The sequence below is a fragment of the Plectropomus leopardus genome, chromosome 16 (genome assembly GCF_026936395.1).
Source record: "Plectropomus leopardus strain MGB_pleo_1.0 chromosome 16, ASM2693639v1, whole genome shotgun sequence".
In the NCBI taxonomy this organism is placed as follows: domain Eukaryota; kingdom Metazoa; phylum Chordata; class Actinopteri; order Perciformes; family Serranidae; genus Plectropomus; species Plectropomus leopardus.
This window is the reverse complement of record NC_142191.1, coordinates 26,286,646-26,314,571: the sequence shown is the minus strand read 5'-3', so window position 1 is coordinate 26,314,571 and position 27,926 is coordinate 26,286,646. Positions and strand designations below refer to the sequence as shown.

At 38.9% G+C, this 27,926-nt stretch overlaps 2 protein-coding genes across 9 annotated transcripts in view; one reads left to right on the top strand and one right to left on the bottom strand.

Annotated features, from left to right (window-relative positions):
* myo6a (myosin VIa) overlaps nucleotides 1-19,223 on the bottom strand; it is a 212,743-nt gene extending 193,520 nt beyond the window's left edge. For 4 of the 6 annotated variants that reach the window (XM_088089544.1, XM_088089546.1, XM_042502963.2 and 1 more), the window contains exon 1: nucleotides 19,027-19,223. The gene's annotated coding sequence lies outside the window, so the exon portion shown is untranslated. The remainder of the gene's footprint in view (nucleotides 1-19,026) is intronic. The other 2 variants (XM_088089545.1, XM_088089548.1) reach the window with 1 other exon arrangement.
* Nucleotides 19,224-20,961: 1,738 nt separating this feature from the next.
* LOC121955528 (uncharacterized) lies at nucleotides 20,962-27,926 on the top strand. Of its 3 annotated transcripts, none has more exons than XM_088089116.1 (12): nucleotides 20,962-21,118; nucleotides 22,106-22,224; nucleotides 22,802-22,918; nucleotides 23,384-23,417; nucleotides 23,969-24,157; nucleotides 24,869-25,062; nucleotides 25,228-25,381; nucleotides 25,477-25,535; nucleotides 25,617-25,682; nucleotides 26,677-26,733; nucleotides 26,847-26,978; nucleotides 27,058-27,926. In XM_088089116.1, exons 1-12 carry the CDS (start codon nucleotides 21,088-21,090, stop codon nucleotides 27,073-27,075), a joined length of 1,170 nt encoding a protein of 389 aa, XP_087945242.1. In that variant the 5' UTR covers nucleotides 20,962-21,087; the 3' UTR covers nucleotides 27,076-27,926. The 3 variants fall into 3 exon arrangements, with proteins under 3 accessions (XP_087945242.1, XP_042359458.2, XP_087945243.1); XM_042503524.2 differs by having other exon boundaries at nucleotides 20,963-21,118; nucleotides 22,796-22,918; XM_088089117.1 differs by lacking the exon at nucleotides 26,677-26,733 and having other exon boundaries at nucleotides 20,963-21,118; nucleotides 22,796-22,918.

Here is a 27,926-nt window from a genome sequence, read left to right as displayed (position 1 = left end):
TACAAATTTACCTGAATTACTGCATTTGATTTTAACATTAAGTGTCCTCACAACACCAGGATTTACCTTCAGACACCTTCAGCTTTGTGTACAATTTTACAAACAGAAGCCTTTTTGACTGTCTTTCTTTCTACAGAAAACACACCTGGCCTTCCCACTGCTTTGACTCCCACAACAAAGAGGTCCAGTGTATGGTTACACACTCAATGTCTCTCACGGTTTACATATTCTAACATACTGATGCTAAAATAGCTGCAGTTCTTTGCTCTGCTTGGAAAACTGGGTCAAATGCTGGATAAAAGTAGCAAAAGATACCAAACAAACAATTTAATCATGTGTAAATGGACTGGAATATGGTGATTTTATACACTGCAATGCTAATTCTTATGAGAAATCATATGCCTGGTAGAGGGGACTTTTATGGTGGCAGTCGGTGTGTCTGAGGCAGCGGTGCATAAAGAAAAGGTTGTCAAAACTCTCCAGTCTGCAGCTGCTTGGGTGCACTGAAGCCGAACCGGTAATGAATGTGAGCACGGTGAGCATCAGTTCATGTAAATGTTCCCACGAAGTGAACAATGTTTGATTCATCCTCACAGTTGAGTCTCTTTGAACACAAGCAGGCACAGTTCTGTGCACACTTGCTCAGGGAGGATATTTTGGGAAGCCGTCACACTGACAGGCTGCTTTCTTTGCTCTGTGAAAACATCTACTTTGTGGTATTTTTGGCTTTTGGGTCAAAATCCATCACTGAAAACCAGAGCTGTAAAAACGACCAGTGTGGCCAATGACAAGACAGGGATCAAGTTCTGGGTCAAAAATGAGACTAAAAGGAGGAGACTTCATTTAGTGCTTGTTATGTGTGTCTTTATCTTCTCTCGTGTCACAAACAGTTCATGACGAAACAACTCACTATGTACATGAGCATTATTAGCATTATCGGACAGCAAATCCGCCACATGTTTTGAATAATGACAATCAGGTAGAAACAGGACAAAAGGCAGGCATGTTGAAGAGCTATATTACAGGAGGTGTTACTATGGGATCACTAAATCTTCATAATGAACTTAATGAACAGCTGAAGTACACAGAGCAGGACACAAGCACAACACACACAACTGTAACTGCTGTGGGTTGTGTTACATTCTTGTTATTCAGGTTACTTTTGAGATTGTTTTAAATCATTCACAATCAGATAGATTTTTTAGTAGTTTGAAATTATGGCAAAAATCACATGGTGCAGTTGTTTGGTCCGCTCCAGCGTTTGATTGACACTTTACATACCAGCACAAACAAAATCATTTTAACCAAATCAAGCAGCGTAACCGCTCTATGACCAAAACTGCAACATCCCTGCTTCACATCTTTGCAACTCAACTCAACTCCTAAACGGTTTCCTATCAAGAAAGGCATATGGTGCCCCACAAACACTACAATTGCTTAATACTACTAAAAAAGGAAAGTAAAGGATGTCTACACTGTAAAATCTGACAAGTTGATCTCACTTCAAATAATCTTGGAAACCAATTGCCTTGAAAAAGTAAAATGAATATACCTACAGTCTTAATTATGTTTACTTTCTATCTAACTGCTAAGCTTACTTTAAATTTAGTTGCATTTTCTTAATTTGATTTATTTACTAACTTTAGAGCATTATTTATCTTCCTTAATGAGAAGCTGGTAAGACATGGTACCACTGGATTCCTTAAGATACCAGTATCATCACTCTAGATTTAAAACTCAGCTTGGTACCACCTGTTAAGACAGGAGAGTCAGCCGGCGATTAATCTGATTTTAAAAAATGAACGCATTATGTACGCACCTAAATCGCATTGCAAATCACATTACCGCTGACAGTCTTAAAATAAAATATACATTTTGTTTTATATGTGTTTATTTGTGAAATCTTATTGTGAAAAGTAGTAAGTAATTAGAGCTGTAAATGTAGTCGAGTAAAACCTACAATATTTGTTTGCAAATTGTAGTGGAGTAGAAGTATAACATATTGCAAAATGGAAACTCAAGTAAAGTAAAAGTACCTCAAAACTGTACTTCCCACCACAGCTAAAAGCCCAGGCTGATTGTACTCGAGTAATTATCTCAGACTTTGCAAACGCCCTCCAGATCCACACAGGACAATATACAACCTGGCTGCGCCTTTAAGGGCTGATGCACAATAACAGATCTAGACAGTTCCCCCTCCATTTGTTTCGGAAACATCAGACTGCACAGGAGCTGCTGGAGGTATTTAGACGTTATGTCACGTTGTAAATGTCAGCCAGAGAAATGCAGCTTCATCACTTTGCAGCCCTGTTAAAGTCTGTCGGTGTGGACTGTTCCTTTAACAGAAAATCCTTTAAAAGCAGAGGATGTGGTTGAGATGAGAACATAAACGGCAGCAGTGAAAACAAACTGTGTTCGGTTCAGATGCCCGAGTCGCAGCAGCTGTCACTTTGTGTGTTTGAGAGGACGACACATTTCAGGGCAGCAGAGGAAGTCGCCGTTTGAATGGGCCTGCAGTTATGTGTGTCGACCCACTCTCTCCGCTGACAAACAGCTGATTGTTGGATCTGTGTCGTTGCTCACTGAGACCTCACTGTCGTGACGGTTCAGTCTGGTCACGTGGTGAACTGAGAGCCTGTGATGTGTTCAGGGACACAAACCCTGAGGGCAGATTGACAATGACAGAGCGACAGTCTCAGAGGCTGTCCTTAAATTAAACCGCACCGTGTACATTTTATTTTTAGGTCCTTTTTGTTTCTGATGTTTCTGAAACAACAGAATCCACTAGAACTACTGTGAAGAAATTCTGTGCATTTAAAGATGGATTTCAGTGCAGTTAAGATGGCCTTTCAATAGGTGCTACATCACCAGATAAACAAAAAAAAGGGTTGTGGCATTCTCTTTTGCTCAAGAGGCAGAAAACCTACAACTACCAGAATGCACTGCGCCATAGCAGACCAATAAACACTCCCTCTCATAGATGACATAACCCAAACTCGTACATTTGGCAGTGTTAGACAGAGGAAAATTTACCACAGTTCGTTGACACATACTACCCACATTGTTTTAAAACATAGCTGGTTGAAAATCGTCGAAGTATCCGATTAAGAAGAGAAAAATGTATGATCATCACTTAACTCTCTAGGTCATTTTTCAAGTAAATATACCAAATATGTCCTCATTCAAGATACTCAAATATGTGGATTTGCTGCTTTTCTTCATCTTATATAAAAAGAACGTGAATAACTTGAGTCTGATTGGACAAAACAAGAAATTTTGTCACATTTTCAAGCATTTCAAACGATTGATAAAAAAAAAAACCCTCCGGGTTAATCAGCAAGAATGAGTGGCATCTTTTAAATCGCTTCTAATAAGTTAAATTCTTTTTTTTTTTTAAAGAGGCCTTTGTATATTAACACACAGTTTCTTCCAACACATTTAAAGCAATTAATATTTTTATCTTGTATTATTGTTAAATATTTTACTCCATTTTATTTTTGTTTATTTTTTTAATTTGCCTCCTGAAATGTTTTAATACTAGTTCAACCATGTTAAACAATTTGTAACTTTGTTTTGAAATGTGCTACTATGAAATGAGGAAATTTTTAGTGGTAGCCCAAAAAAATGTGTTAACAATTTTTGAGGTTGCCACCAGGATACAATTTTGGTTACATATTGGCTGATATTTCTGTTTTATATCATCACACATTCATTAGTCTCTAATAGATGTTACAACTGATTAAGAGGCTTATTATCAAAGTTGGTTTTTTTTTATTATTAGCCTACTATTATAAAATTGTCTGCTCTTTTGTTTTGCCTTCAGTTGTTCATCTTTGAGCAGCATCTGTGCATGAAATAATATGAGTCATGTAATTTCAATTCAAGCAGTAAAACTTAAAATCTATTATGTACAAAAAGGAATTGACTTCAACAAAAAAAATACAGGAATTCAAAACAAAATACTCAGATAAACCACTACGATTTGCTGACACTGACATGTGGGTGATGATCCAATATCAGTTGATAATTCCGGCCATATATTAATCAGACTCTTAACTCCTCACTTGACATTGTGAAGTCTCTGATCTGTAGTCGTGACACCTCATTAGATATTTGACTCTTTCAGCTTGTGTTTTATTATCTGCCTAACTGGGGGATAATTAACATCTGCTACCAGCCTCATGCTGCTTGGTTTTATCATTTATTCTCTAATTATGCAGAAAATTTGGTCTCATTCCTCCCTCTGATGGGGCCGATGAACTTTGTACAGCTCGTGTTGCCGACTTGTTGATTATCTTCAAACGAGCCACGATAATGATTCTGTGTTCTGTTAACAAGCCTCATGTTTCCGTCCCCCGCACCACTGCATCGTGACATTTCAGGAAATGGCAGAGTGGGTGTAGAGACGAGCTAAATCCAAATGTGTAGTGTAGTCTGTAATGATCTCCTGACGTGTATCGTGACTACTGTCCATGAACGAGTGGAAAAGGGCTGAGCTCTAAAGTTCATAGAGGTTTGCTTTTTGGTAGAAGACACAAAACATAGATATATAATGTTTTATTAAAACAAGTCTTTATTTCAATAAATGCTTCATTTAAAAGGCCACTGAGCTTGTGTGATAAGAAGTCAGAGCATCAAAAGTCTAAAAATTGGGTTTAGGTTCTGCTTATCGAATAGAATTCTTCACCAAATTAATTTTGATTCAGCTTTAAAGTTTCTACCTAAAATAAAAGTCACCTCAGATCTGCATTAACTGTTTGATGATAAGAAAATATACAAAAGATTAAAAAAGAGATTTGTCAGCAAATGAAAGCATCTCATCAACCTGAAACCAGATCCAAAACACACATTATCAGGGCTGGAGCTGCAACAATAAGTCAAGTGACTCCAGCTGCTTAAATGTGAATATTCTTTGGTTTTCTCACTTTTCTGTGACACTAAAGTAAACATCTTGGTGTTTGACTGCTGGTCAAACAAAACAAGATGCTGATGTTTTACAGAGTTAACGATCCATCACGACTACAATAACTGTCTTGCGGGTTGTGTGCCTCCGCGAGGTAGTCAAGTCGCACTTTAAGTTAACATCCATGTCTGTGTAAACATGTATTCTTCACACAAAACTTCAGCAGCACAGATCATCTATACAACCAGCACAGTTTAACAGTGGACACCCAAGATTAGTGTCACCACCAAAAGGCAAATTTGGAGGAATTCCCTCGATGGCAGTCTTGAGCTACTACCTTCATGAGACTGGGACAAACACACAAAATGGCCAGGCAACCCAAAAACATAACAAGGTACCTGCAGCTTAAGGCAGGTTAGATTTAAGAATTATTAAGACCTTTTTAATGAATCTGAATGAAATTCAAGACCAATTTTACAGCAAGCAAAATTAAAGTCAATTTCTTAGTGTGAGGGACAATTTTGCCAAATTATTTATTGTAACTTAAAACTATAGCCTTTTTTTGATGATGGCCATGCCAAAGAGAGTTGGCAGATATTACATATTTTACATAAAAACTATAATTAAGACTTCTTTAAGACATTTAAATAACAATAAAAGCTTTATTTTTAGATTAAAGGATTCAATGCTTTTTAAGACTTTTCCTAGAACCCTGCATAAGCAATAAGCACAGCAATTGCTGGCGCAGACTCATAAAAATAACTGATAGATAAATCAGTTATGAAATAATCATGTTATAAAATAGTTTCTGCCCTTATCGGAACACACTCCTTACTACACATGCATCCTTCGCATCACCCTACGCTAAATGAAAGCACCACGTGGAGGCAACGGGGGCTGTGATTGGTCAGCTTGAGCTTAAGAAAAGCTGAAGAAAGACTCAGTACTAAATCATTTTGAGTATCGTGTGGCAAAGCCATTTCCACTGAACAACATCTGCACTCAGAGTATGTAATCAAAGTAATGTTATAATGTACAATATATCTGAACTAGACACTGAACTAAAAGCCAGTTCCTACAGAAACTGTGCCCAAGGTGAGACTATCATACACACAATGTATAATTCCACCTTTAGCTTGTTAAACAGAGTTCTGCCTGCAGTTTCTGTAGGAGCCACAGGGCAACAAAAAAGCCTGATCTACTGTGTCTTATTTGTACCGCAAACAAACAGAAGTCTGGCTTAAGATCAAACAAACACTGATGACGTGCATTTGTCCGAGTTTCGTGCGCTGGCTTTGTGGTTTCTTTTAAAACCTCTCTGTTATGTCAGGACTCTTATCATTATTGTTACCCAGCATTCTTTGAAGGGATTCTGCTGCTGCTGCTGCTGCTGCTGCTGCTGCCCCACCCACAGCGGAGACTCACCACAACAGGGTGTGTTAAAGGATCAGAAGATTAGCAGGTGATTCCTTTCAGTGAAGCACAAGTGAATCTGACCCGGCCCACACACACACACGCACACATGCACACATACACACCACATACACACACACACACACACACACACACACACACACACACACACACACACACACACACACACACACAGGAGGCAAACACACTACTAAACTACACTACTAAATATGCTTGAGATTAGCTATAAAAAAACAATTCAAATACACATAAATTTGCACCAACAAAACTTTTAAACGTTTTTTTTTGTTTGTTTGTTTGATTTAATTTCCAGTGAACCTCACTGCTCAAAATGTACTGTAAACTTTGTTTGAATTGTAAAAATCTTTTTCAGGGGAAACCTCTGACATAAATGACAAAATCTGAAGGGGATCAGTGCCAAAACTATTTTATTACTTGTTTGTATTGGAGAAAAAAAAGGGGGGAAAAAAAGGAATATCAGCCTGTCTTTGTCAATCTGAAATATTGATATCCACCTAAGAGATCACGATGTCTCTTGCCTCTCTGGTCAAAAATTCATTTTTGATGATTTCAGCAAAGCCGTGGAATTTGCTAAAGTGCTGATCTTTTACAAACTCCCAGTAATACAGTTTAAAGATTGACGAGTCATCCTCCTAAAGGCGAAGTCTAACATCTATTAAATGAGTCATAAGCAGCTAAAAAGTTGTACATTACACAAAGAGTCTCATATCCTCGTCCTCTGCAGCATATTAAGATTCTGACTTTGGATACTGTGAAGAGGAGCTGTTAAAGTGTCAGATAATCCCTGACAGTCTGCAGGCAGACGGAGAGTGTGCAGGTCATAAGTGACCTTTCAAATATGAGAAAGTTAAACTAGAAGTCATTTAGGAACACAATTTCTATTTCTGCTACCAGTTACACCCAGTCAGTGGCATGACTGGGTGTAACTGGTAGGTTTCCAGTATGAGTAATCTCACCTACAGCAGGCTGACCTGGTCAAGAAGAAAGTCAACAACAACAACAACAACTGTGCAGACACTGATTCTTAGTGATGGAAAGAGTATTCACATCATTTACCACAATTCAAAATAATGTAATACAGGTAAAAGCCCCGCATTTAAACTAAGTAAAAGTAAAGAAGTACCATCAAGCCACATCAAAAGCTAAAGTATTCACTGTGCAAAGAGCCTTGTTATATTAATACTCTTGTAATATTATTGCCATTTAAGCAGCTTCTTTTGCCACAGCAGGCTGAAAAGAAGCCAATTTAAACTGCTTTTTAAGCTGCAGACAGGGTAGTTTCATCAGTAAAAAGCATCACAGTTTATCAATTGACAATATCCTTTACAAGAAAATCTGTAAAATAAGAACTGACTAGAGCCGCTAGATTAATGTAGTGGAGCTTCTCACAAACAGGACTGTTTGTTCAATCTCTCAAGATGAGCTATGTTTGTGTTTTCCTGTAATAGCACTGCAAAACCTCTTAAACCCCATTTACACGAAGCCACTGAGGGGATCCGATAGCTGTCAAATTTAAAAATATAACAGACTGTAAAATGCATCCAAGAAGCATTCATTTGATCGTTTAGACCACCTCGTTTGAGACTCATTATAGCCGGATGTTAAAAAGTGTAATGCATCTGTCTCTCCAAGACACGTGTAATCTTTACTCCTCCCAACTGTCAGTAAGCGACGTGTGGAGAATGAGATGGTGGATGTAGCCGCTCACGAGGTCTGTCCGGTCTGTCCACTGTGGTAACACTGAAGTTACACTGAAATCACTGTGCGGGCGAGGGATCAGCTTTAGTGAGAGCTTGTGAAGACAACAGATTTGTTGCATCCATGAGTTTGTGTTAGTTTGTTGATAACTGTTAGCGAGCGAGCTTTAGGTGCATCACCACCCTCTGGACTGAAGGAGAGCTGAACTGAACTGTATGATGTCCAGTAGCATTTACCGTTTTTCAGACCCACTTTAGATTAAACCAACCCAACTTCGGCATGACACGAGTGATTAAAACAGATGTTAAGGCCCGATAACTGGCTGCCACAAAATGAGTTGCTGTTGCTAGCTGGAGCAACACTGAACCCTGCGATAACTCTGCCTCATAGCCCGCCACTCAGAGACTAAAAAAAAAAAAAAAGCTTTGCTGATCGGGGAGCTGGCCACTTTTTTATCTAAAGAGGGCTGGAAAAACAATTAATAATACCTGCTGACACCAGAGATTTGTGACCTGATCTTGTATGTGGTTCATTGCATATGTGTATGTATGTGTATTTTTCTAAAGAAAAGGCACCAGGTCTTAGAAAAACCTCTGATAGGTGTCTGACAAAACAGCATCATTTTTTTTTTTTTTAATTTTACTTAGAAGGGAACACATGAAGCATCATCAAGACACGATGGCCTCAGAAGCGAAAAACACGACACATCATCGAGATGCGACCATAACAACCCTGGAGACGACAGTGCGTTTCAGCTGTTCATTTTTTTCACTTCTGCCACTGTCAAGATATACTGACTTATGGTTAGATCTGCAAATGCACATTATTATAAAAAAGGGTAGGAAGAGAGCTAGCTTTATATTATTTATTTTAAAATGGTACTATTAGGATGATGACATTTTACCTGTTCCCCTCTGAATAAAATAAATAAATAATCTGAGGCCGTTTAATTCGAGGCAGCATCATCTGAAGCCAATTCAGCTGAAGCCATTTTGTCTGACACCTGACGGGGGTTTTGAGACCTGATGCCTTTTCATCTGAGGTCTGACGCCTGACCTGAGGATGCCCTGATATGGTTGGGAAAGTTCTAGTCCTTTCCCTTGACAACAGTCCAAGTTGGGGTTTTTTTTTTTAACAATGGCCAAATTTGCAGCCTAACCTAGTGCCTCGACAAAACATCAATTAAAGAGGTTGTTAATCAGTTTTTTTTTAAGGCACTTACAACTGTTCTGTCCTTAAAGTGTGAGGACATTTTAAGAAAGTGAGTTAAACAGTCTGTCAGTCTGCCAGCCTGATCTGTGGCTGACAATGTTTCATCATGGATGTCTTTGTAGCATTTCTTGTTTCCTTTCTTTTCCAGAAATCAATTTGACGTGTAAAATACTGAAAGTAACTTGTGAGTTTTGACAGTTACCTTTGTTCCTGTCCTGGTTACACTGACACTGAAAATTTTCTCTGATTCCTTTGTATTCTCATGGTTTTTGTGATCTGTCCTCCTTCATGTGGTCACTTCCTCACAGCAGATTATTTAACAGGCCTGACAGTCAAGGACATTATGCAGATGGCCTAAAAAGAAAGACAGGAAGTGTCCGTTTTTTTTTTTTTTTTGGCATCGCCTCCTCTGAGACACTAGAGAGACACAACGAGGATCAAAAGGACAGAGTTATTTGGCAAGCACTATCTTGGGAAAAACACACACATTATGTTTGCATGCAGCAAAGAAAATCAACCTGAAAACTGGTTTCTCCTGAACATGTCCAGAGTGGAAGACGTGACATTACGCAACAAATCTCATAGCAACAAAGTGTGGTGGTCCGGTGGAGAAGTGGCTGTGCACAAACTGCTAAATATAACTGGCAGGAAACAAAGGGGAGATATCTGAGGGAAGAGACTGCTGTGATGTGACGGTTCTAATATTAGAAATGTTCTGAGGAAAAGTCTGGACACCGTTTCTTCTCCAGCCTAATTAAATGGCAAATGTATAGGAGTCAAACATGTGTGATGCCACCTACAGAGCCAACTAATCATCAAACAACAACCCACGAAGCATGTTGGGTAGAGAACATTATAATCCAGAAAGAAAATGTGCCCACCTCTATCAATGTGTTTTTTCTCTGCAATTTGACACAAAATATCTTCTGTACCCTATTTATTAATATAAAAAGACTGAAACCGACACTCAAGGACGGTAATAAGAGGAATTAAAGTACTTCATGCAAGAGCAGTGACAACAAAAATAGATGTATATCCATATCAAAAACTTTTTGTTAACTCATTCTTTGCTCATATTTTCTGATTTAAGTTAAGAGTAGGGCTGCACAATTTGTCGTTTTGACTGTGTTTGACTGTAGGCCCTATATTGACTTACACGCTCCTGTCAGACCAGTAAGTGCCAACTGCAAGCCATCATCGAACTGGTCAAAATTTGCTTGTATATGAGTGAAATTCATAAGACTTGTGCTGCCAATCTACTCTGTATGGCTGAAGGAGGAAAGTGTGAAAAGATGAGAGCAGACAAAAGTGCAAATGCCAGCGAGGAAGAGGAGCCTTGAAAAATATCCTGTCAGTCATCTGGCAATATTGTGGATACAGAAGAGGTGATGTGGCGAAAGCACACCGCACAAGTCCGAGTCAGGGTCTGAGCACACTGTGATGTGCATTTTTTATCACAGGTAATATTGTCATCATAATATTCCACAACAGTACTGCATATAACATCTTTTACTTATATTGTGCAGCCAAAGTCGAGAACTTTGCACAAACTGCTGAACTGAGAATAAGAAAAAGGAGGTCGAAACATGCCATAACTATATTCCCAAACTGAAGTATTTTAGTATTTTAATGGTTTCAGTAATGAAACTGGTGCTAGCACTGCTGTTGCAAAACATCAAACGACACCCGAATACAGCCTAACTGTCCTCCTGAACTACTTCATTTCTTTCCTATTTACTCTTGAACTGAAACAATGAGTCGATTATTTGCCTAGTTATATTTAATGGTTCCAGCAAGCGGTGTGACATAATTGTGATTGGCCCCAGTGCAATTATTTTTCTTGGGCCCTCACCCCAAGCACAAGTGTACGCCCATGTGCATACTCACATGGGGACAAACAGAACCAAGGGTTAAATGGTGAGAAGGCTGCCTGGACTCAGCCCTGGCAGATTTTTATGGCGGGCTGGTGGCCAGCAGCTGTGCTCATTCTAACCTGTGTAAAGCAGCAACAGAAAGTTTGATGATCCAGCTGGGAGTAACGGACGGTCCCAGATCAGGCCACCCTGGGGTTTGCACCAGGTGAATAGCTACAGCTACAGTCTATGAGCTGCCGCCTGCTCTTCTCCCGGCGAAGTTAGGCCAAAATACACCACCACCAAGCAGCATGTTTCAGAGGAGCCAATTACTAAACTTAGGTCTGTCACTCAAATCCTGCAAACCAACCCTTGATCAGCACCATGGACAGCAGTCAAACCAACAAATTTATTAACGCTAATCTACCAGCCTGCCCTCGACTCAAACCACCACAGCCTGATTTCTCTAAAGAGCAAAAAACCTTCCTACATGGACCCCTGACGGCTTCTGGGCAGAGGATTTCCTCCTTTTCCTGTCATATACAACAGAAAACTAAACATGTTTGACTTTTGGACTGTTGGTTGGACATCAAGTTGGGCTCTGAGAGACTGTAATAGACTACCTTAATTGATTATTGATAAAACTAACAAATCGATTAATCTATTAATCATCATTTTAAAAAATACATAAAAACTTTGCTCATACAAAACAATAACAAATGCATTTTTTTCTCAATCAAAGCTTTGAGTAACATATTACATATACTTGGACAGCATTACATAGATTATCAATTGATTCAATTTTACATGTTCAATTAAATTCTTAACGATCACTGATTAATTGTCATCATCTCTATGATGCACATTTTTTAACTATTTTCTGGTATTCTGAAGCCCAAACAATGCATTGATGGATCAAGAAAAAAATTGAAATAAGCAATGTTCTACTCTTTTTAAAAGTCTTCTTGTCAGATTACCCTATAGATCCTCAGAATTATTGGTAAAAAACAATTAACACTTGCAGCTATAGTGTGTACTCATAATTTAAATTAAGAGGCATTTAATGGCCGCTGTCCAAAACACTCCAAACCAAAAACATTTAAAGAAAGCAGTAGTAAAGTACAAAAGTTCAGAGCCATAAGAGCCTGGCAGCAGCTAAAAACAACTATTCCTGTGTCATTTGAATATTTAAGAGAGGAGCCGGATTAACTCGGGTCAAAGTCTTCTTGGAGTAAAGCCACAGAAACTAATGAGCAATGTGACAAACCCAAGAGGGAAACACCATCCCAGAGGAGGGAACAATATGTATTAAAAGTGCATACACAGTCTTCATGTTTGAGTCAAGAGTGTTAATCTCTTTGGACTAATAGCTGGAGGCAAAGGAGGGCCGGTCTCAGTTTTTTACGATCCACTGCTCTCATCATCTTCTGTTAAATCAAAAACATATTCAGATGTTTCAAAACACAAAAACACACCAAGCCTCCACCCAAAACATTACCCAGAATTCAACATATGTGACACCACAGCAGTACAGGCCTCGCTCTGTACCAGGAGGCCTTGGGTTTCAAAGGTCACCAACGCATGTGATTCTACTGGGATCAACGGGCGAATGGCAGCCCTCTCTCTGGTTGCTACGGTTACAAGCCCCACGCCACCATAATGATGGGTTGGGTTCATTTGCATGCTGACATGACATGACGTGACACCATGATTCAGTCACACGTGAAGCCAAACACACTGAAGGGAAAGTGTGTGAAAATATAGGTCTGCACTTAAAAGACAGAAAGTAGTGATTAAGGTAGCGGACAAGACGACTGAACGTCTGCTGCAATAAATTAACTAATATAAACTGCGATTAAAAATAGTTACACCTCCTGAGACCCAAATACGTGTTTATACTATTAAATCAACTAAAAAGTTCAGTCCTTTGTTAAATTATCAGTAAGGAAACAGGAATATTTATTTTTTTAACCTATCAGCATCCTGTTTAACCTTTGAACTTCTCACCGCCAGCTGCCAGCTTAATGTACTCTCACTGTAGGTTTCTGTGGAATTTAGAGTGAGCTTAATGTACTGCGGAGATTAGAGAGTGTCGCTCTGCGGCCTGTTTTTTAAGCCACATCGTGGTTTATGGAGGTCCAAAAGAAAACAGCTTCTGAAAGACATCTTGCATAACATAAAACTTATTAGCAAAGAGTTAAAATCTAAAAGCAGAGAGGTGACCTGGAGGTAAAAGTTCAGCCTCACTAAAGGTGCACAGTGTGTCTAGATACGGTGTCACAGAGCAGGACACTGATACCCTAAATGCTCACTTACTGTGTGCTGCTGTGGAGGTTAAATGCCTACAGATTGTAGCTAAGAGCAATTTGTGTGTCAAAAAGAAGAATGTCTTGGGCCGGAGAAAAGATGCTGCTAGTCTGCAACTAGCAGCTTTACTTTCAAACTAAAATAAGACCAAAGTAACACTGACATAAGAGAGGTTACATTGTTCACTTATGAATGTCACTACGTGTTTCAAGAATAACTTCATTCATATTGAAATCAACATTTTGTAAAAGAACATTAAAAACTGTGATTCAGTCACTACAAAATGTCATTAGATACTGTATGAGGCTTTCCCACCATTCATTAATTTGTAATGGGGCACTACAATCAAAACATCTGCTGTCACGTATTGAGTTTACATTTTTGGAGCTGGACCATTCATTAAGAACGCTATTGGGACAGCACAACTAAAGGGTTCAGTTATGCACTGTAAAACACTCAGAGGGCAGCGCATATTCTGGACACAGACAGAGCAACAGAACATCAAACCCAAAAGTTTGCTTTCCCTCACCGCTGCAGCAGCTGCTCCTCTCATCCATCAATCTGATCTGATCAGCTCTGACCAGATCAACAAATCAAATTATACACCACACTACTCAAAATTCACAAACTGCTACTGAGGGAAAAAAAGAATTCACCTGCACTGTGATCACAGACCCACAAAAACATCCGAATTTAGAGGGGATACAGAATGATAAGTTGCCATGCTGAGAAGTCTGCTGACCCCCCCAGTTCGGCTACTGCCGCACAGAGTCTAATTCTGTGGGAAACACTGTCTATAAATTGAAAACTTAAAAATTTCAAGAAATGTCCTTACTCTTTCTCTCTGAGAAGAGTTTTGCATTTTTGTTTCACTTAACGAGACCATAAACCACACAGGACCTTGTCTTGCCACAGATGTATGCACAGACAGTAAGAAAATCGTGGCCAATGTTGAAAATATTTTTCAACGAGGTACGCTCTCTGGACAATAAAGTATCATTAGGTCATCACTGACATGAGTGATTTCAGCATTTATCAGTGGCCAGTTTATTTACCAATAATTAAAGACACTAAAAGATGTCAACTTAAATACCATTTAAATTCCTCTTCTCCCGGAGGAATATAGTTTGGTTGGTCATTCGGAGTGAGAAGGTAATCCGACCCAGCTACAGGAAACAACCCCTAAAATGAAAGAGTTTATGAGTAGAGAGAGACAGATGTTGATGGTAGCTGGTGGCTCGAAAAACTGTGTTAAAAAGTAGACAGAGGGAAAAATGTAGAGTTAAGATGCTGTGTTTTGAATCACTAGACAGGCTGAAGAACAAATTTCTTGACTTCCAAATTATCATAAAATTATAGAGAAGTAGACTACCATTGAAAAATTTGTAATAATTAGCCACGTAGGCTTGATTTGGTCCAGTCAGATGGCTGAGAGGACTCTGTATGTTTAAATGACCGTTCATGTTTTCAGGTTGTAGAAATTCCTCTTTACAAAAGCTATTTTGTATGACGGTTTTGTTTTGTCCAATAGTCCAATAGTCCAATAGTCTTCTGTCATGCAACACTGTAGGGACTAAATGGAAGTTTGAGTTGAACTCTTCTTTCCTTCAAATGTAAATACAGGGTTCGTATAGACAGAGGAAAGTCGGGGATTTTCAAGTACTTTTTAGGCACTCATTTTTATTTTCCAGGATAGATTTTTTGTTCCACAACCATCTGTTGCAAGAGAATTATGCAAATTTGTAAATGAAACAGACACGTGCTACCAGAACTTCCTATCAACTTTTTAATAAATAATTATATATTCAGGCATGCAAGTGACAAAGGACAAAAATGTTTAAAACATTAAAAACAATACATTTTTTTTAAATAAATAGTTCATCATTTTGTTCTCTTCTCAATATATTCAAGGTTTTTTCAAGAAACCAACGTTTAAAAATGTCTAATTTTCAAGGTATTCCAGGACTTACATTTTTGTGTCTGACTGAATGATACTGTTTTTAATCTCTGTTCACATCATTATTACTGAAAGAAAAAAAGAAAAACATCAGTATAAAGCTGATTCCAAACTTTTGAATGGTAGTGCATCTTCAGGTGAAGTTAAAGTAACAGAGGCTGGATTCAGTTCTGTTTTCACACTCAGAGAGAGAAAACTAACAATAACAGATCTATTTGTGAGTCCACGTGATTTCTGTTTACAAGCCACACTTCACTTGTAATCCAGCAGTATGTGTGTGTGTGTGTGTGTGTGTGTGTGTGTGTGTGTGTGTGTGTGTGTGTGTGAGAGAGAGAGAGAGAGAGACAGAGAGAGAGAGAGAACCAAAACACAACAACAAAGTGAACTCCATCCAGGATGTTACAGCTCCCCCTGAGAACCAGAAAACACCCCGGAGCGAGGCGGCCGAGAACACAGACGGTGTGTAAGTTGAAACTCTTCATCCTCATCAACGAGAGACTGCGGTCTGCTCAGTGTGGCATGACTAATTCAGCTCACATTCCCCTAATTACAAAGGCTGACGAGGGGGGAGGTCCCGAGCTCCCCTTTAACCATCTCCATTAATATCATCAGAAACAAGATATGTATGAACCCTCCTGCTCCATCATCACCGTGCGCAGAGAAAGTAGGTGCCACATTCTGCTGCAGGGCTGTTAACATTTGTTAGGGTTAGCTTGGTTCAACCCCTGAACATACATCTCACGTTCAGTCTCCAGTAAAACAGGTCAGCTGTTGGTCATCGGAGAAATAACAGAGCCAATCTGGGCTTTGGAGAGGGACTCAAGTTAGTGATTTAACAGAAGTGTGTGAGTCACATTAGGACATGTTAAACATAGTTACAGTCAACAGTTTAATCAATGCTCTAAAGGGCCTGCAGGCAGCATGTATATACACAACTTTTTGATTGAATGCAATGTAATGGAATCACTGCAATTAGTGCATTCACTCACAGAGGTGAAGTAAATTGGTGCAGGGGCCCTTATGTTGGGTTCAGCTTCAGCAGAATTTGTGCTGTTGACTAAGGAATTCTTTGAAATTGTAAAGTTGGAAACTTTCAATGGGAAATAGCGAAAAATAACAGGAATAAAAGTGGAATTATAGGGTTTCTTTTGCTCTATTTGTTATTTCAAAACCCCAACATTTTATTTAACTTTCATTGAACCACAAAAAGAATCATTCCCTATGAACACTCCAAAAAATAAAAGACTTTTCTACAAAACAATATTTTCCTCTCGGGCCTCCATATCTTCTCTAAAGACTTCTAGCAAGTCATATTGTATGCATATTTCCCCCCAAATAAGTTCAGATTAATCAATTAAGTAAAGTGAGTAAAATTTGCAACCCTAGTTCCTGTATATAAGTATGTCATATGTGTATATTCCCTATGTCCCATTAACCCCAACTTCTACAAAAAGTGAATCATATTCCCTAACTTTAATACATCCAGAATACACTTCCAGATTATTCAAGGAATTCCTTGAGTGGTTTTCCCAACAGTTTCACATCTGACCTCCAGCTGCTTCCTCCTCAGTATTACTATGTGAAGAAAATAGAACACAATACAACTGTTTACAAAGAGCAAACAAACACCTACACTATCCAGAAGCATCCACACGCCTACTGCCATCGTGTACTGTAGCTGTCTAACTTTCTGAATCCTTAGTTTTCTCATGTATACAAGAAGAACTTAAATGGATGAGGATGCGAATAAACAGCTTATCCTGAATGAGACACTTGGACATCAGCCATTACCCAGGATGCCAAGCGCCTTTCAGAGTTCACATCTCTGCAGCCAAAAAGCAAGCATGCTCAGACTCCTCTTGCTAATTACTTTTAGACCCAACTTCAAGTCCTCAAGGCTGTAATATGCATAAGACTGTGGCAGCTAATGATACCATCCAACTAATCCAATAATCATGCAGACGTTCAGGATGATTTCCTGAAGAGGACTTTGATCCCTGGAGTTACTGAACCACCCTGAACTTGGGAAGTGCAGCAAGAACTATTGTGCTGTTGCATAATGTGACTTTATGTCAATACAGCCATAAAAGAAGGATGTGGTGGGGAGGGAGCAAAAGTCAAAGTCACTTCAGAAGTCAGGAGTTTGCTGCTGGATAGATCTCCACCCACATGAATACATTTTAGACAGGCATAGGAGTAAAACTACATAATGCATAGCACTATGGGAATTAAAATGTTAAAGACACCACAAACTACATGTATGTCCATAATAAAATATAAGTGACAGCAAAGGACATAATAAAAGACGACATAATGTGCTTTTTGAGTTATTCAGAAAGACTTCGGGCTGCTTTAAGAGAATATAATGACCAGAATGATTTTAAAGCAGCTTCAGCATAAAAACAAGCTCAGGACAAACAAAATAAGCACAGAGTTCTTATGTAATCATGCAACACAGATAAAAAAAAACCACAGCAGCGACTGAGCTTGTTCCCTGCATCCTGACTTCTGAGGATGCCACATTATCTTTTAACATCGTTCAGGCAATATCACAATGGCCAAACCCACTCAGCTTTTCTTTTTATGCAAAGCATGTCCATTGATTCTTCTTCCCAGGCTCAGCAGCAGTGAGGGTGTGTGTGTGTGTGTGTGTGTGTGTGTGTGTGTGTATGTGTGTGTGTGTGCAGGCCGCCGCCATGCTTATATTGTGAGATCTGACATATTGGTGCTGCTGCTGTACAACACAGCCTCCCATGTCATGTACGCACCACTGAATTCTCCTCGCAGCTGCCAAGCTCTGTCCCTTTTGAACTCCCTCTAATGTAATGAGGCTTGTGCTAAATGCTCGTTATGCTCGATAAGCACCCGGCTCTAGCTGTCTAGATGCCGCGCCGAACCTCGCTCAAAAAACGTGAGAATTTGGAATCTCGTTGGCTGTCAGCCACACACACATGTAATGAACAATGAATCATCGCTATTTTTATTCGAGAGATATTTCTCTTTAATTCGGCAATGATTTAATCCACAAAGCGCCAAATCTACACAAACAATCCAACTTTTACATATTGTTTGTCGGTTATTTAAACTATGTTCTTTCACTAGAATATACCCTTAGGTAGCAATGGCAGCGTCGTTGAGTACACTGAAAAAGTTGAAACCGTAATGAAATAAAAAGGAGCCACGGTGAACTCTTTGCATGCCGAATTTAGAGTGTCGCCAAATTCTTTAAAATATGTATGGCTGTTGTGCTCCTATAAACACGTCTCTGTGTTTTATCCAAAAAAAACTTTAAATTGGAAGTTGCTCAAATGAAGTCTGGCGCCGACTCCCCTCAACAAAGCTAGACAAATCCAAACACGATTTGTGTTGTTAAAAAGACAACATTTCCTACCACTCCGTGCAGGAATTTTACAAAATCATGGTGGCTACAGTTGCTGTGTAATTAAATCTCAGTAGAGGATTTGTGTCAAGGCTCTCAGCTGTGTGCTGACGGTTTTCCTCCTGGGAAAGCTACAATGTGTGTTGACAGCCTCCCCGGTGCTGCTGGCTGCTAGCACCGGGACGCGGCTAGCTAACATCACCGTCTTATTGCGATAAATTCCCTCAACCGGTGCATAAAAACGGCTGTCGGTGTTGCCTACCTCGTTTGTGCGTGAACTCCGTGACTTGTTTCAAGGAAATTTGGGGGCGTTTTAAAATCCCAGAGAGAAAGAAAGGAAGCGCAGGTCCCAAACACAACCGTGCCGGGTGTCTCAAGATGATAGGTGTCCTCTCCGGCAGCCTGGGCCACACTCTCCCCGCCCTGCAGCCTCCGACTCCCGCAGCAATCCTGGGAAACTGGCCCCGTGACGTCACGAGATGGAGCCGCTCCTCCAGAGTGAGTCTCCCTCCAGGGGGCGCTGTCCGGAGCATAGAGGTGTTCATTCCCTTTTTTTTAAAATTTTTATTTATTTTTATTAATCATGTGAATCTTTCAATGGGAATGGGAATGAAGGCAACGAGCAACTTCAGAAGCAATGACCACCAAAGTGGCAAGGAAATTATTTTTTTATAAAGTAAATAAAAAAGGACAAAAAGTACCTAAAAATGAGCAACAAAAAAAGATGGAAGTAAAAATAAAAAACACTAAAATTACTTAAAATTAGTGACAACAAAAAACAAAGTAAAAGGTCAAAAAAGGTTGAAAATGTGCTTAAGATTAATATTAATTCTGCAAAATAATTGTAATAAATAATTTTAATAATTAGAAGTATAGTTTGTACAGTTTTCCCTAGTATTTTTTTAAAAATAATTTTCCATACTAATTTCTTGCCATTTGCAGAACATTATTTGCCAAGTTGCTAATTACCTTTTTCCCATGTTTTTATTTTATTATTATTGTTTGACTGTCGAGTGCTGAAGAATCAGTATGACAGCATAACCTCCAGCATGAAAATGCTTAAATGATATTTGACGATTATCTCTTTTTATTACTTGTAATTCATTTTAGGGAATTTTCAAATAATCTTACGAAAACAAATAATCAAAAAAAGTATGCCTGTATGAGGGTTTAGAGCCTTTCAACTTTGGCATATTGACATGATATTTGCCAATAATTATAATGGGATAAATCAAATCAGATGTGTTAATGGAAGATTGTGTAAATAAAGGGAAAAGTCAAATACAAGAATATGAGGGTTCTGTATTTGTTCAACTGAGCAACAGAGGGGACACAAGCCCTGACAACTTCAGACCTACATGCAGATAGATTTTAACCCTTTGGAACCTGAATAAACTGGCTTGATTTCTTTCAAAACCATGGGACGATGGCAATAAGCAACTTGAGAGGAAATGACCCCCAAAAAACCCCAAGGAATTAATTTAAAAAAAATACAAGAATATTACCGGAACACTAGCAAAGAGAAAAAGAAAGAAAAAAGAAAAAAGAAAAGTAAAAAAGTAAAAAATAATAATAATAATAACAAACAGGGAAATTAATTGGAAAGCGCTTTAAAATAATGATTCTGTAATGTAATTTCCAATATATATTTATGATAATTATACATTTAGTTCTCTGGACATTTCCCCTTGCTTAGTTTTAATAATTTTCTAAATATAGTTGATTTTTGCCATTCTTAAGACATTTCCTGCCAAGTTGCATATTACCTCCCAACCATATTTTGAAAATAAATTTGCTCAAAAGTTTAATAACTTGTCAAAGGCCTATGAAAGCTGCACGACTGAAGTGATGTCAGTCCAGGTTTCAAAGGGTTAAAATTACAAACGATGTAGCCAAAAGAACAGTCCACCAAACAATGTTATTTTTATGCAAAGAAAGAATAAAATACGTTTTTTAAAAAAAAAAAAAAAAGTAAAATAAAGAAGGACAGTGCGAGACGAGGAAGCTGCTTTTGCTAATCAAACTCAGCTTTTAACATAAGAACAGGTAACGTTGAACGTGACTGAAGCAGACAACCAGCTCACTTAAAGGCACAGTTAACCCTAAAAACACAATAATAAAACATTTTTCGTCTTACCTGCAGTGATATTTCTCAATTTCGGGAGTTTCGGTTGGAGCTTTATTGTGAGCGTGCATCTTCTCGTGAACGAGCGGCTCGTGCTCGTGCCAGTGCTGAATGTAAACATTAATGGCGTCCAGCTCAGCTGAGCCGCTGCTGCCGCGATGAGCGACGCTATCATCTGAGGAGGATAATGATACAAACATGGCCCTCAGTCGCAGTTTTTTTTCCGAAGGTAAATTTGAACACTCCGTAAAGTACACGGCCACTTTAATAACATTTAAACATTTAAAGTTACACCCAACCAGTGTCAACATTAGCCTGCTAACTTCCTGGTTCCAAAAAGTAGCAGGGTAACTTTCACAGTGAAGTTGTAAAATTAGAGGTTGTAATGTTACATGCTGTTACTGTGACATTACTCATAATTGTACTTTCTTTGAATTGGAAAAAAAAAAGCTACAGATACGCCGATAAAGCAGCGATAAATTTGAAAGATGAGAGAAGTGTGAGGATGAAAGTAGAAGATAAATAAAGAAACAGCTTATTGATCTCATGGAAGTTGTAAATTTGCATGATGTTGCATTACGTCGCATGGAGCTGCAAGTTTAATGCTTTCTGTCAATGCAACAAGAATTATGCAATGTTGATTTTACCTCATGCAGGCTCAAAACATGCAGGGATGTTGGTGTTCAGCTGGCCGCTGGTTGTGGTCTTTGACAGGAAGATATTCTCATAATACACAGGTTTTATTTATAAAAGTGTGACACTCTAAAAAGCTGTTGCAACAGCCAAACTAAAAAAAAAAAAAAACTCAGCTGTGAGGTCAAACTCATTGCAGACAGATCTGTAGCCCTGAGTCTGCAGATCTTGGTTTCAGGTACCAGTTCTGTTAACCAGTGGAGATGAACTGGGATTCAGTTTAATGCTGTCATTGTGTTTTCAGCTGTCTCATGCTGATGGCTGCAGTCAAGAGTTTTTTTTTTTGTTTTTTTTTTAAAGGCTTAAAGGGTTGGTCCATCTGCATAACTCTGGATGTTTTTCTGAAGGAAACTTTCTCAGCCTTTTGCAAAAAAAAAAAAAAAAGGTTATGTAGGCAACATCCCTTATCACCTATGTAACCATCGTCAGGTCATGTGGAATAAAAGTTTTCAGAAGGGCTTGGGAAAGGTGTATTTTGACACTAAAACAAATTTTTTTCAAATGTTTTATGTGAATTTATAAGGAGCATCGGGAGGCGTAGTGGAGGCCATGGTGAAGAGGGAGAGAGAGAAGGAGGAGCCCAACACAGAATTCTTGGAAGACATCAAAACGAAGATTACAATACCGTGGATAAAAGATGAGGTGAGACTCAGGCAGTTGGATGACCAAGAGTATGAAGTCCAAACTAATTAATTATGGGACATAGGATTTTAGGACATCAGGAGCTTAGCGAGGACCTCTGTCGGGGGGTGCACGGTATTCTCCTGCCAGACTCTGCACTTTTTTTGACAAAAAAACTCTATTTTGATGCTGTTTTATGCATTCTGCCTAAAAGAACAAGAACAATTCCCTGTGTGAATCAATTTTTTTGTGTGTTTGAATAACAATGGTTGGGGGGCCACCCTGGTACCCTGTTGAGGGCCACATTTGACCCACAGACAGTGAGTTGAGTATTATTGCTCTGAGCAGAACAAGGGAACATATATTGATCAAAGGATGGTGACTAAACTCACCTGGAAACTCTGACTCCTTCATCCATAACCACTGAGCCACAAAGGAGGAGAATCATTTTACTGTATTTGTCTCTGAATAAACGAGACCTGAATGTGCAGAGAAGTGAAACAAAACAGTGTGAGAAAGAACGACAGAGGCACCTCATGCTGTCACTAAAGTTACATATGTCCACACATTTTTAAAAGCAGTTTTTTTTTAGGAGCAGTTTTCACCGAGGACAAAGAAGCCAAAATTCACGGCCAACAAGTGTAACAGCATCATACTGGAGTGTCGGAGCGTAAGGATAGGAACTCTGCGTAGGATGGTGTCCGAGCCCGTCATTGTGAGTACTTTGTTGACATATTTTAATATGGGTGCCAGACTCTGCACTGAATCCTGGGAAAGTTATGGAAAAGGAATCAGGTGCTCCTAAAAAAGGCACAAAGTGTTATAATAATCGATTGTCTAGTTTATTGTCCACTTTATACATACTCTATTACATGTTTTGTGAACTATATATTCTTGTATATATTTCAGTACTCAAATGATTAACAGGTCTAAAATAATACCTATATGATTGAGTAATGGCTGATTTGGTAAATGCATCATAAAGTACTGATGACCCAAAAAAGATCAAAATAACTCATACAAATGGCTGATGGTAAAGTGATATTGCTATAAGAAGAAGAGAGAATACCAACCAAAATCTTCTAAGTCCAGTCGAGCAATTTGAGTCCAGAAACACAGTTACTGTGAAAAGAAGAATGTAAATGATAAATTACATTTATTGTCCTTTGTCTTTTTTCAGTTTTCCACCGACAACATCCAGCTGGAAACTGAAGGTAGGAATGAAGCAGGCGGCAGTAATGAGTTCAGTAAATAAAGCGCTGTGTGCAGAGCTGTTGGAGCAGACGTCAGTGGAGTGAGACGGCACCACAGTCAGAGCTGCTGTCTGCTGTTTCAGGAAGATGCAGCAGCGCTCTGTGATGTTTGTGCTGGTCAGCAGAGTTTAGCTCAGTCACACCAGTGGCAGATTAATGTCTCTAAAATTTGCAAAAACACCGACAAGAAACATAAACCACCAAAAACAGCAATATATGACTCCAAATGGTGTCATTTTATATTTTATTTATTAAAGTCATTAAACAAAATTGCATGTTTTGGCATCATATCCTGGTCACAAATATGCTAGGACTGTAGTAAACATGAAAACATCCTTCTGCATGACTGCATTCATCTGCAGAGGCACAATAAAACTTAATTATGATTCTTAATATGATGAAATTAAGTTGAATCACAGTCCCCTCTTTGAGTTGTGTCCTGTTTTTCTATCACATCTTTAATCTTATTTAATGCATTTTGTAAAATGATCTTGTTGTGTGTTTGTGGTCAGGCCCAGAGCGCGACACCGTCGAGAAGATTTGTCTTAAGGCGTCAGAGCTGATCAGCTGCGAGTGGTGCAACGCCCGGAAACTTCCGGTCTTGTTCTTCCAGACGACTCCGGAGGAGTGTGTCCGCCTGCGCACGCAGCTCAACATGTCCCAGGAGCAGGGAGCCCAGTGGTACAACTGCTCAGGGGACCGTAAGTATAATAAAAAAACATACAAATGCTGTATAAATATCTGTACCCCTGCAAATGTATTTTTTTAGGTTATATTTTTTATTCAGTTTATAGTTAATGTTTGTGTTTTATTGGTGGGATTGTTTCTGACTTGAGTGATCCAAACATTTCAACACTGATTCTTGAGTTGCAGCCACGATACTTTGCACAATGATTGAGTGTTGGTTACTGTTCAGATTTTGAGTCAAAAAATAAATGCAAATACTGAAATATGATATGTTCTGATTTATTTTACTGCCATTTCTTTCATAGCAGAATGAACTCCTCAAAAGCATTCGGATGCATTTTTTATCATTATTTTACATGCTTATTGGATTCTAACTCATTCAGTTATTTACGAATTTCAATTCGTAAATAACTGAATCATTCATTCATCCAGAAATTATATTAATAGTGCTTTGTCACTATCAGTTATTGAATAAAGAATTTATTGCCTAAACAACCTACATTTAAGGCATTTTAAATTGAAGCTTTAAAACAATAATTTGCTGTAAGGTTTCACTAAAGACATTATTGCTTTGTCATTTTGGGATATTGTATAAGAATGAATTACCAAAGAATTTAATGCATTTTAAGTTAAAGCTACTACGCAATAAATTGTGCAAAAGAAGGATTTTATCCAACTAAATCAGTCTTACTAATAACATTTCATCTGTTGTTCTGTGCCACTAGAGTTTATTGAGAAGTACATTATTTTGATCTTCGAGAACGGGCTGGCGATGAAGGAGCAGATGATCCTGGACGAAATCCTGAGCGAGATCGGCAGGACCAACAACCTCAGCAACTTCCCCGCCAAGCTGACCTTCGAAGAGGCCAACATCCGACTAACCATCTTCAACAGGGCCGTCAGACAGAGGGAGGAGAAGGTGAGTGGTTCATGTTGAGTTTCAGCGCTGATCAGTAAGACTGCAACAAGTGATTTTTTGCATTATCGATAAATCTGAAATTAATTTTTTCATCTCTAGTATGTCTTAGTCTGCTGACCAGTGGGCTAAAACCCACATCTTTTTATTCCCCAATACAACCCCAAGTTTAACACAGCATCCCAAAAGTTGGGAACACCACCGTCTCTGACAAAAGCTGAAGAGCTGGCCCTGAGCCAGAATACTGGGCGACCAGCAGCTGAGGGCGTCCCTGGAGGGAGCTCGTCTGAGCCAGCTAAGGACACAACTGCTTACATAAGATGTAAGAGTGTATTTATACCTACAGCATATCTTTATCTCTAAATACACATAGATATATTTATGTTGTTTTTGGGGTTTTCACATTTCTCCCAACAGTCACTGATGGAGCTATCTGCAAAGCTGAACCTCGTTCCACAACAGAAATATTTGTAATTGTAAGTACTCAGTGCTCCAGAGATTTTGCCAAGTACAATAGATAAAAGTGTACTGACACAGAATGCTCTTCTTCATCACAGGATGATGATGATGATGAAGACATGTTGTCTGCCGCCCCAGAGAGGGATTCAGAGAGGCCTACACAGGTATACATCTTAATATGTATGGTAACTACTGAAAGCTCTCTGGCAATATTTCTATGCCTCCACCCAAGCGTTCGCTGAGGCCAGAGGCATTACGTTTTCGGGTTGTCCGTTGTACAGATGGCCAACCGAAAACATAATGCCTGCGTCTGTACATCCATCCGGCAAATTCTTGTTAATGTGAAATATCAAGAACACCTCAAGGTAATTTCTTAAAATTTGACACAAACATTCACTTGGACTCGAGGATGATTTTGATAGTCAAAGGTCAAGGTCCCTGTGACCTCGTCTGTCTCACTCTTGAGAACACAATATCTCAAAAACACCTTAAAAGGAATTACTTAATGTTGAAATGGACTCAAGAATGAAGTGCTTAAATTTGGGTGGTCATAGGTCAAGGTCACAGTAATCTTGCATTCTTTTCATTCTTATGAAAGGAATGTCTTTAGAAAACCTTGATGGAGTTTTTCAAATTTGACATAAACATTCACTTAGACTCAGTTATGAGCTGATTTGAATTTGGCGCTCAAAGGTTAAGGTCACTGAGCTGCACCCATCTCATTTTTGTGAACGCAATATCGAAAGATGGCTTCGAGAGAGTTTCCTCAAATTTGGCACAAACCTCCACTTGGACTCAAGAACAAACTGATTTGAATCTGGTTATCAAAGGTCAAGGTCACGGTGACCCCATAAACCACGTTTTTGTCCATAACTCAAGAATCTTGGGTGTCCACCTTGAAACTGCACAGACTGTATCGATCTTCCGTGTGTGAGGCATCCATGTTTTCACGGACATGGATGTTAACTGTAAGTGCGACTTGACCGGTGCGCTGTGGCGTACAGCCACGCAGTGCGGTGGCGTACAGCCACGCAGCGCTGAGGCGTACAGCCACGCAGCGCTGTGGCGTACAGCCACGCAGCGCTGAGGCGTACAGCCACGCAGCGGTGCATCTAGCTGCTAACACTCTTGCTTGTACATTTTTATTCTTTTGAACAGAGCAGAGCTGGACTTCAACAAGAAGAGCATCCAACTTCCACAGAGCAGCTTAACACAGTGAGATGTCCACTATGTGCGAGTTTAAGGGTGCATGTGGAACTGTAAAGCTGAGTGTCATTCTTATTTTAACGTTATTACGTTATAACATTATTTTTTTTACGTTTTCCAAGTTACCAGTCAAGGAGCTGTTCAAAATGCTCTTAATCAAAAGAATGGCAAAAACTGACAGAGAAATGGTGTACGTGGAGCGGCAGATAAGAAAGGCAGACCTTGAAATTGAATTACTGGAACACCAGTTACAGGTGGGTGCATGGTCACAGGAGAATTACATTAATTGTTGGAACGATATGAAAATACTAATTTTTGCATTTCTATTTCCAGGGAAGAAAGAACAAATGAAACATGGATGGCTTGTCTTTATTTGACTTCTTTAGCTGGTGACCTATGCTATCTGAGATATAGCACTTCTTGTTTATTTGCTTATGTCATATGTATTTAATCCTGATTTTATACTCTACTTTTCTATGATGGTACTTTATTTTGCTTTAATATTCTTTATTGCATTTGATATCGTGCTTTTATTATTTTGTTTGTATTCTGTTTGTTCTGTGAAGCAGCTCTTAAAGAAAAGTGGTCTATAAATACAGTTTCTTCTTATTCCCTCAGCTGCTTCACAAACTGTTGGCATATGTGACATTGAGCAGTAATACCTTCAGGGAGGTTGAGGATTAACTGGGATAATGTCAAAGACGACAACAATGGTGCTAATCTCTGTCTGCTGCTGTGCTCACGGCCCGTCACTTTACACAAACGTGTCACAGAAAACACTGAAACATTAATGATGTTGAAACAGTAATCGTCCAAAGGCCAGACAAGATTTCAGTAACAGTGAGGGTGACATCATATTTTGTAATTTGAGGACCTTTATCAGTGTTTTACTATGTTTGGTATCAAAAGGTACATTATTCTAACCTACTTATGTGTCAGACACGTAACACATTTTTAGTAGCGTTAACGCTGCATATTGTTATACCATTTTTTCCCCTTAATCTTTAAGTGAGTACTGCTGCAAACACAGACCCAGTACACCCATACAACCACTATTACATGCTAACGTTCTGCTTGTTGTTGCTTGTTGTTAAGAGAAATATTGCCCTTTTCTTGAGGATTTTCATGTCATGTCTTAATGGGTCATGTGACCTTGTACAATATCATGAGTTATTTGTAATAAATCTGTATTTTTCACTTTA

Coding starts and splice junctions, on each gene's coding strand:
- LOC121955528 (XM_042503524.2), top strand. CDS start 21,088: ATGGCCCTCAGTCGCAGTTTTTTTTCCGAAG. Junction 25,536..25,616: donor CAACAGAAATATTTGTAATT/GTAAGTACTCAG, acceptor TCTTCATCACAG/GATGATGATGATGATGAAGA. Junction 26,734..26,846: donor CCACAGAGCAGCTTAACACA/GTGAGATGTCCA, acceptor ACGTTTTCCAAG/TTACCAGTCAAGGAGCTGTT.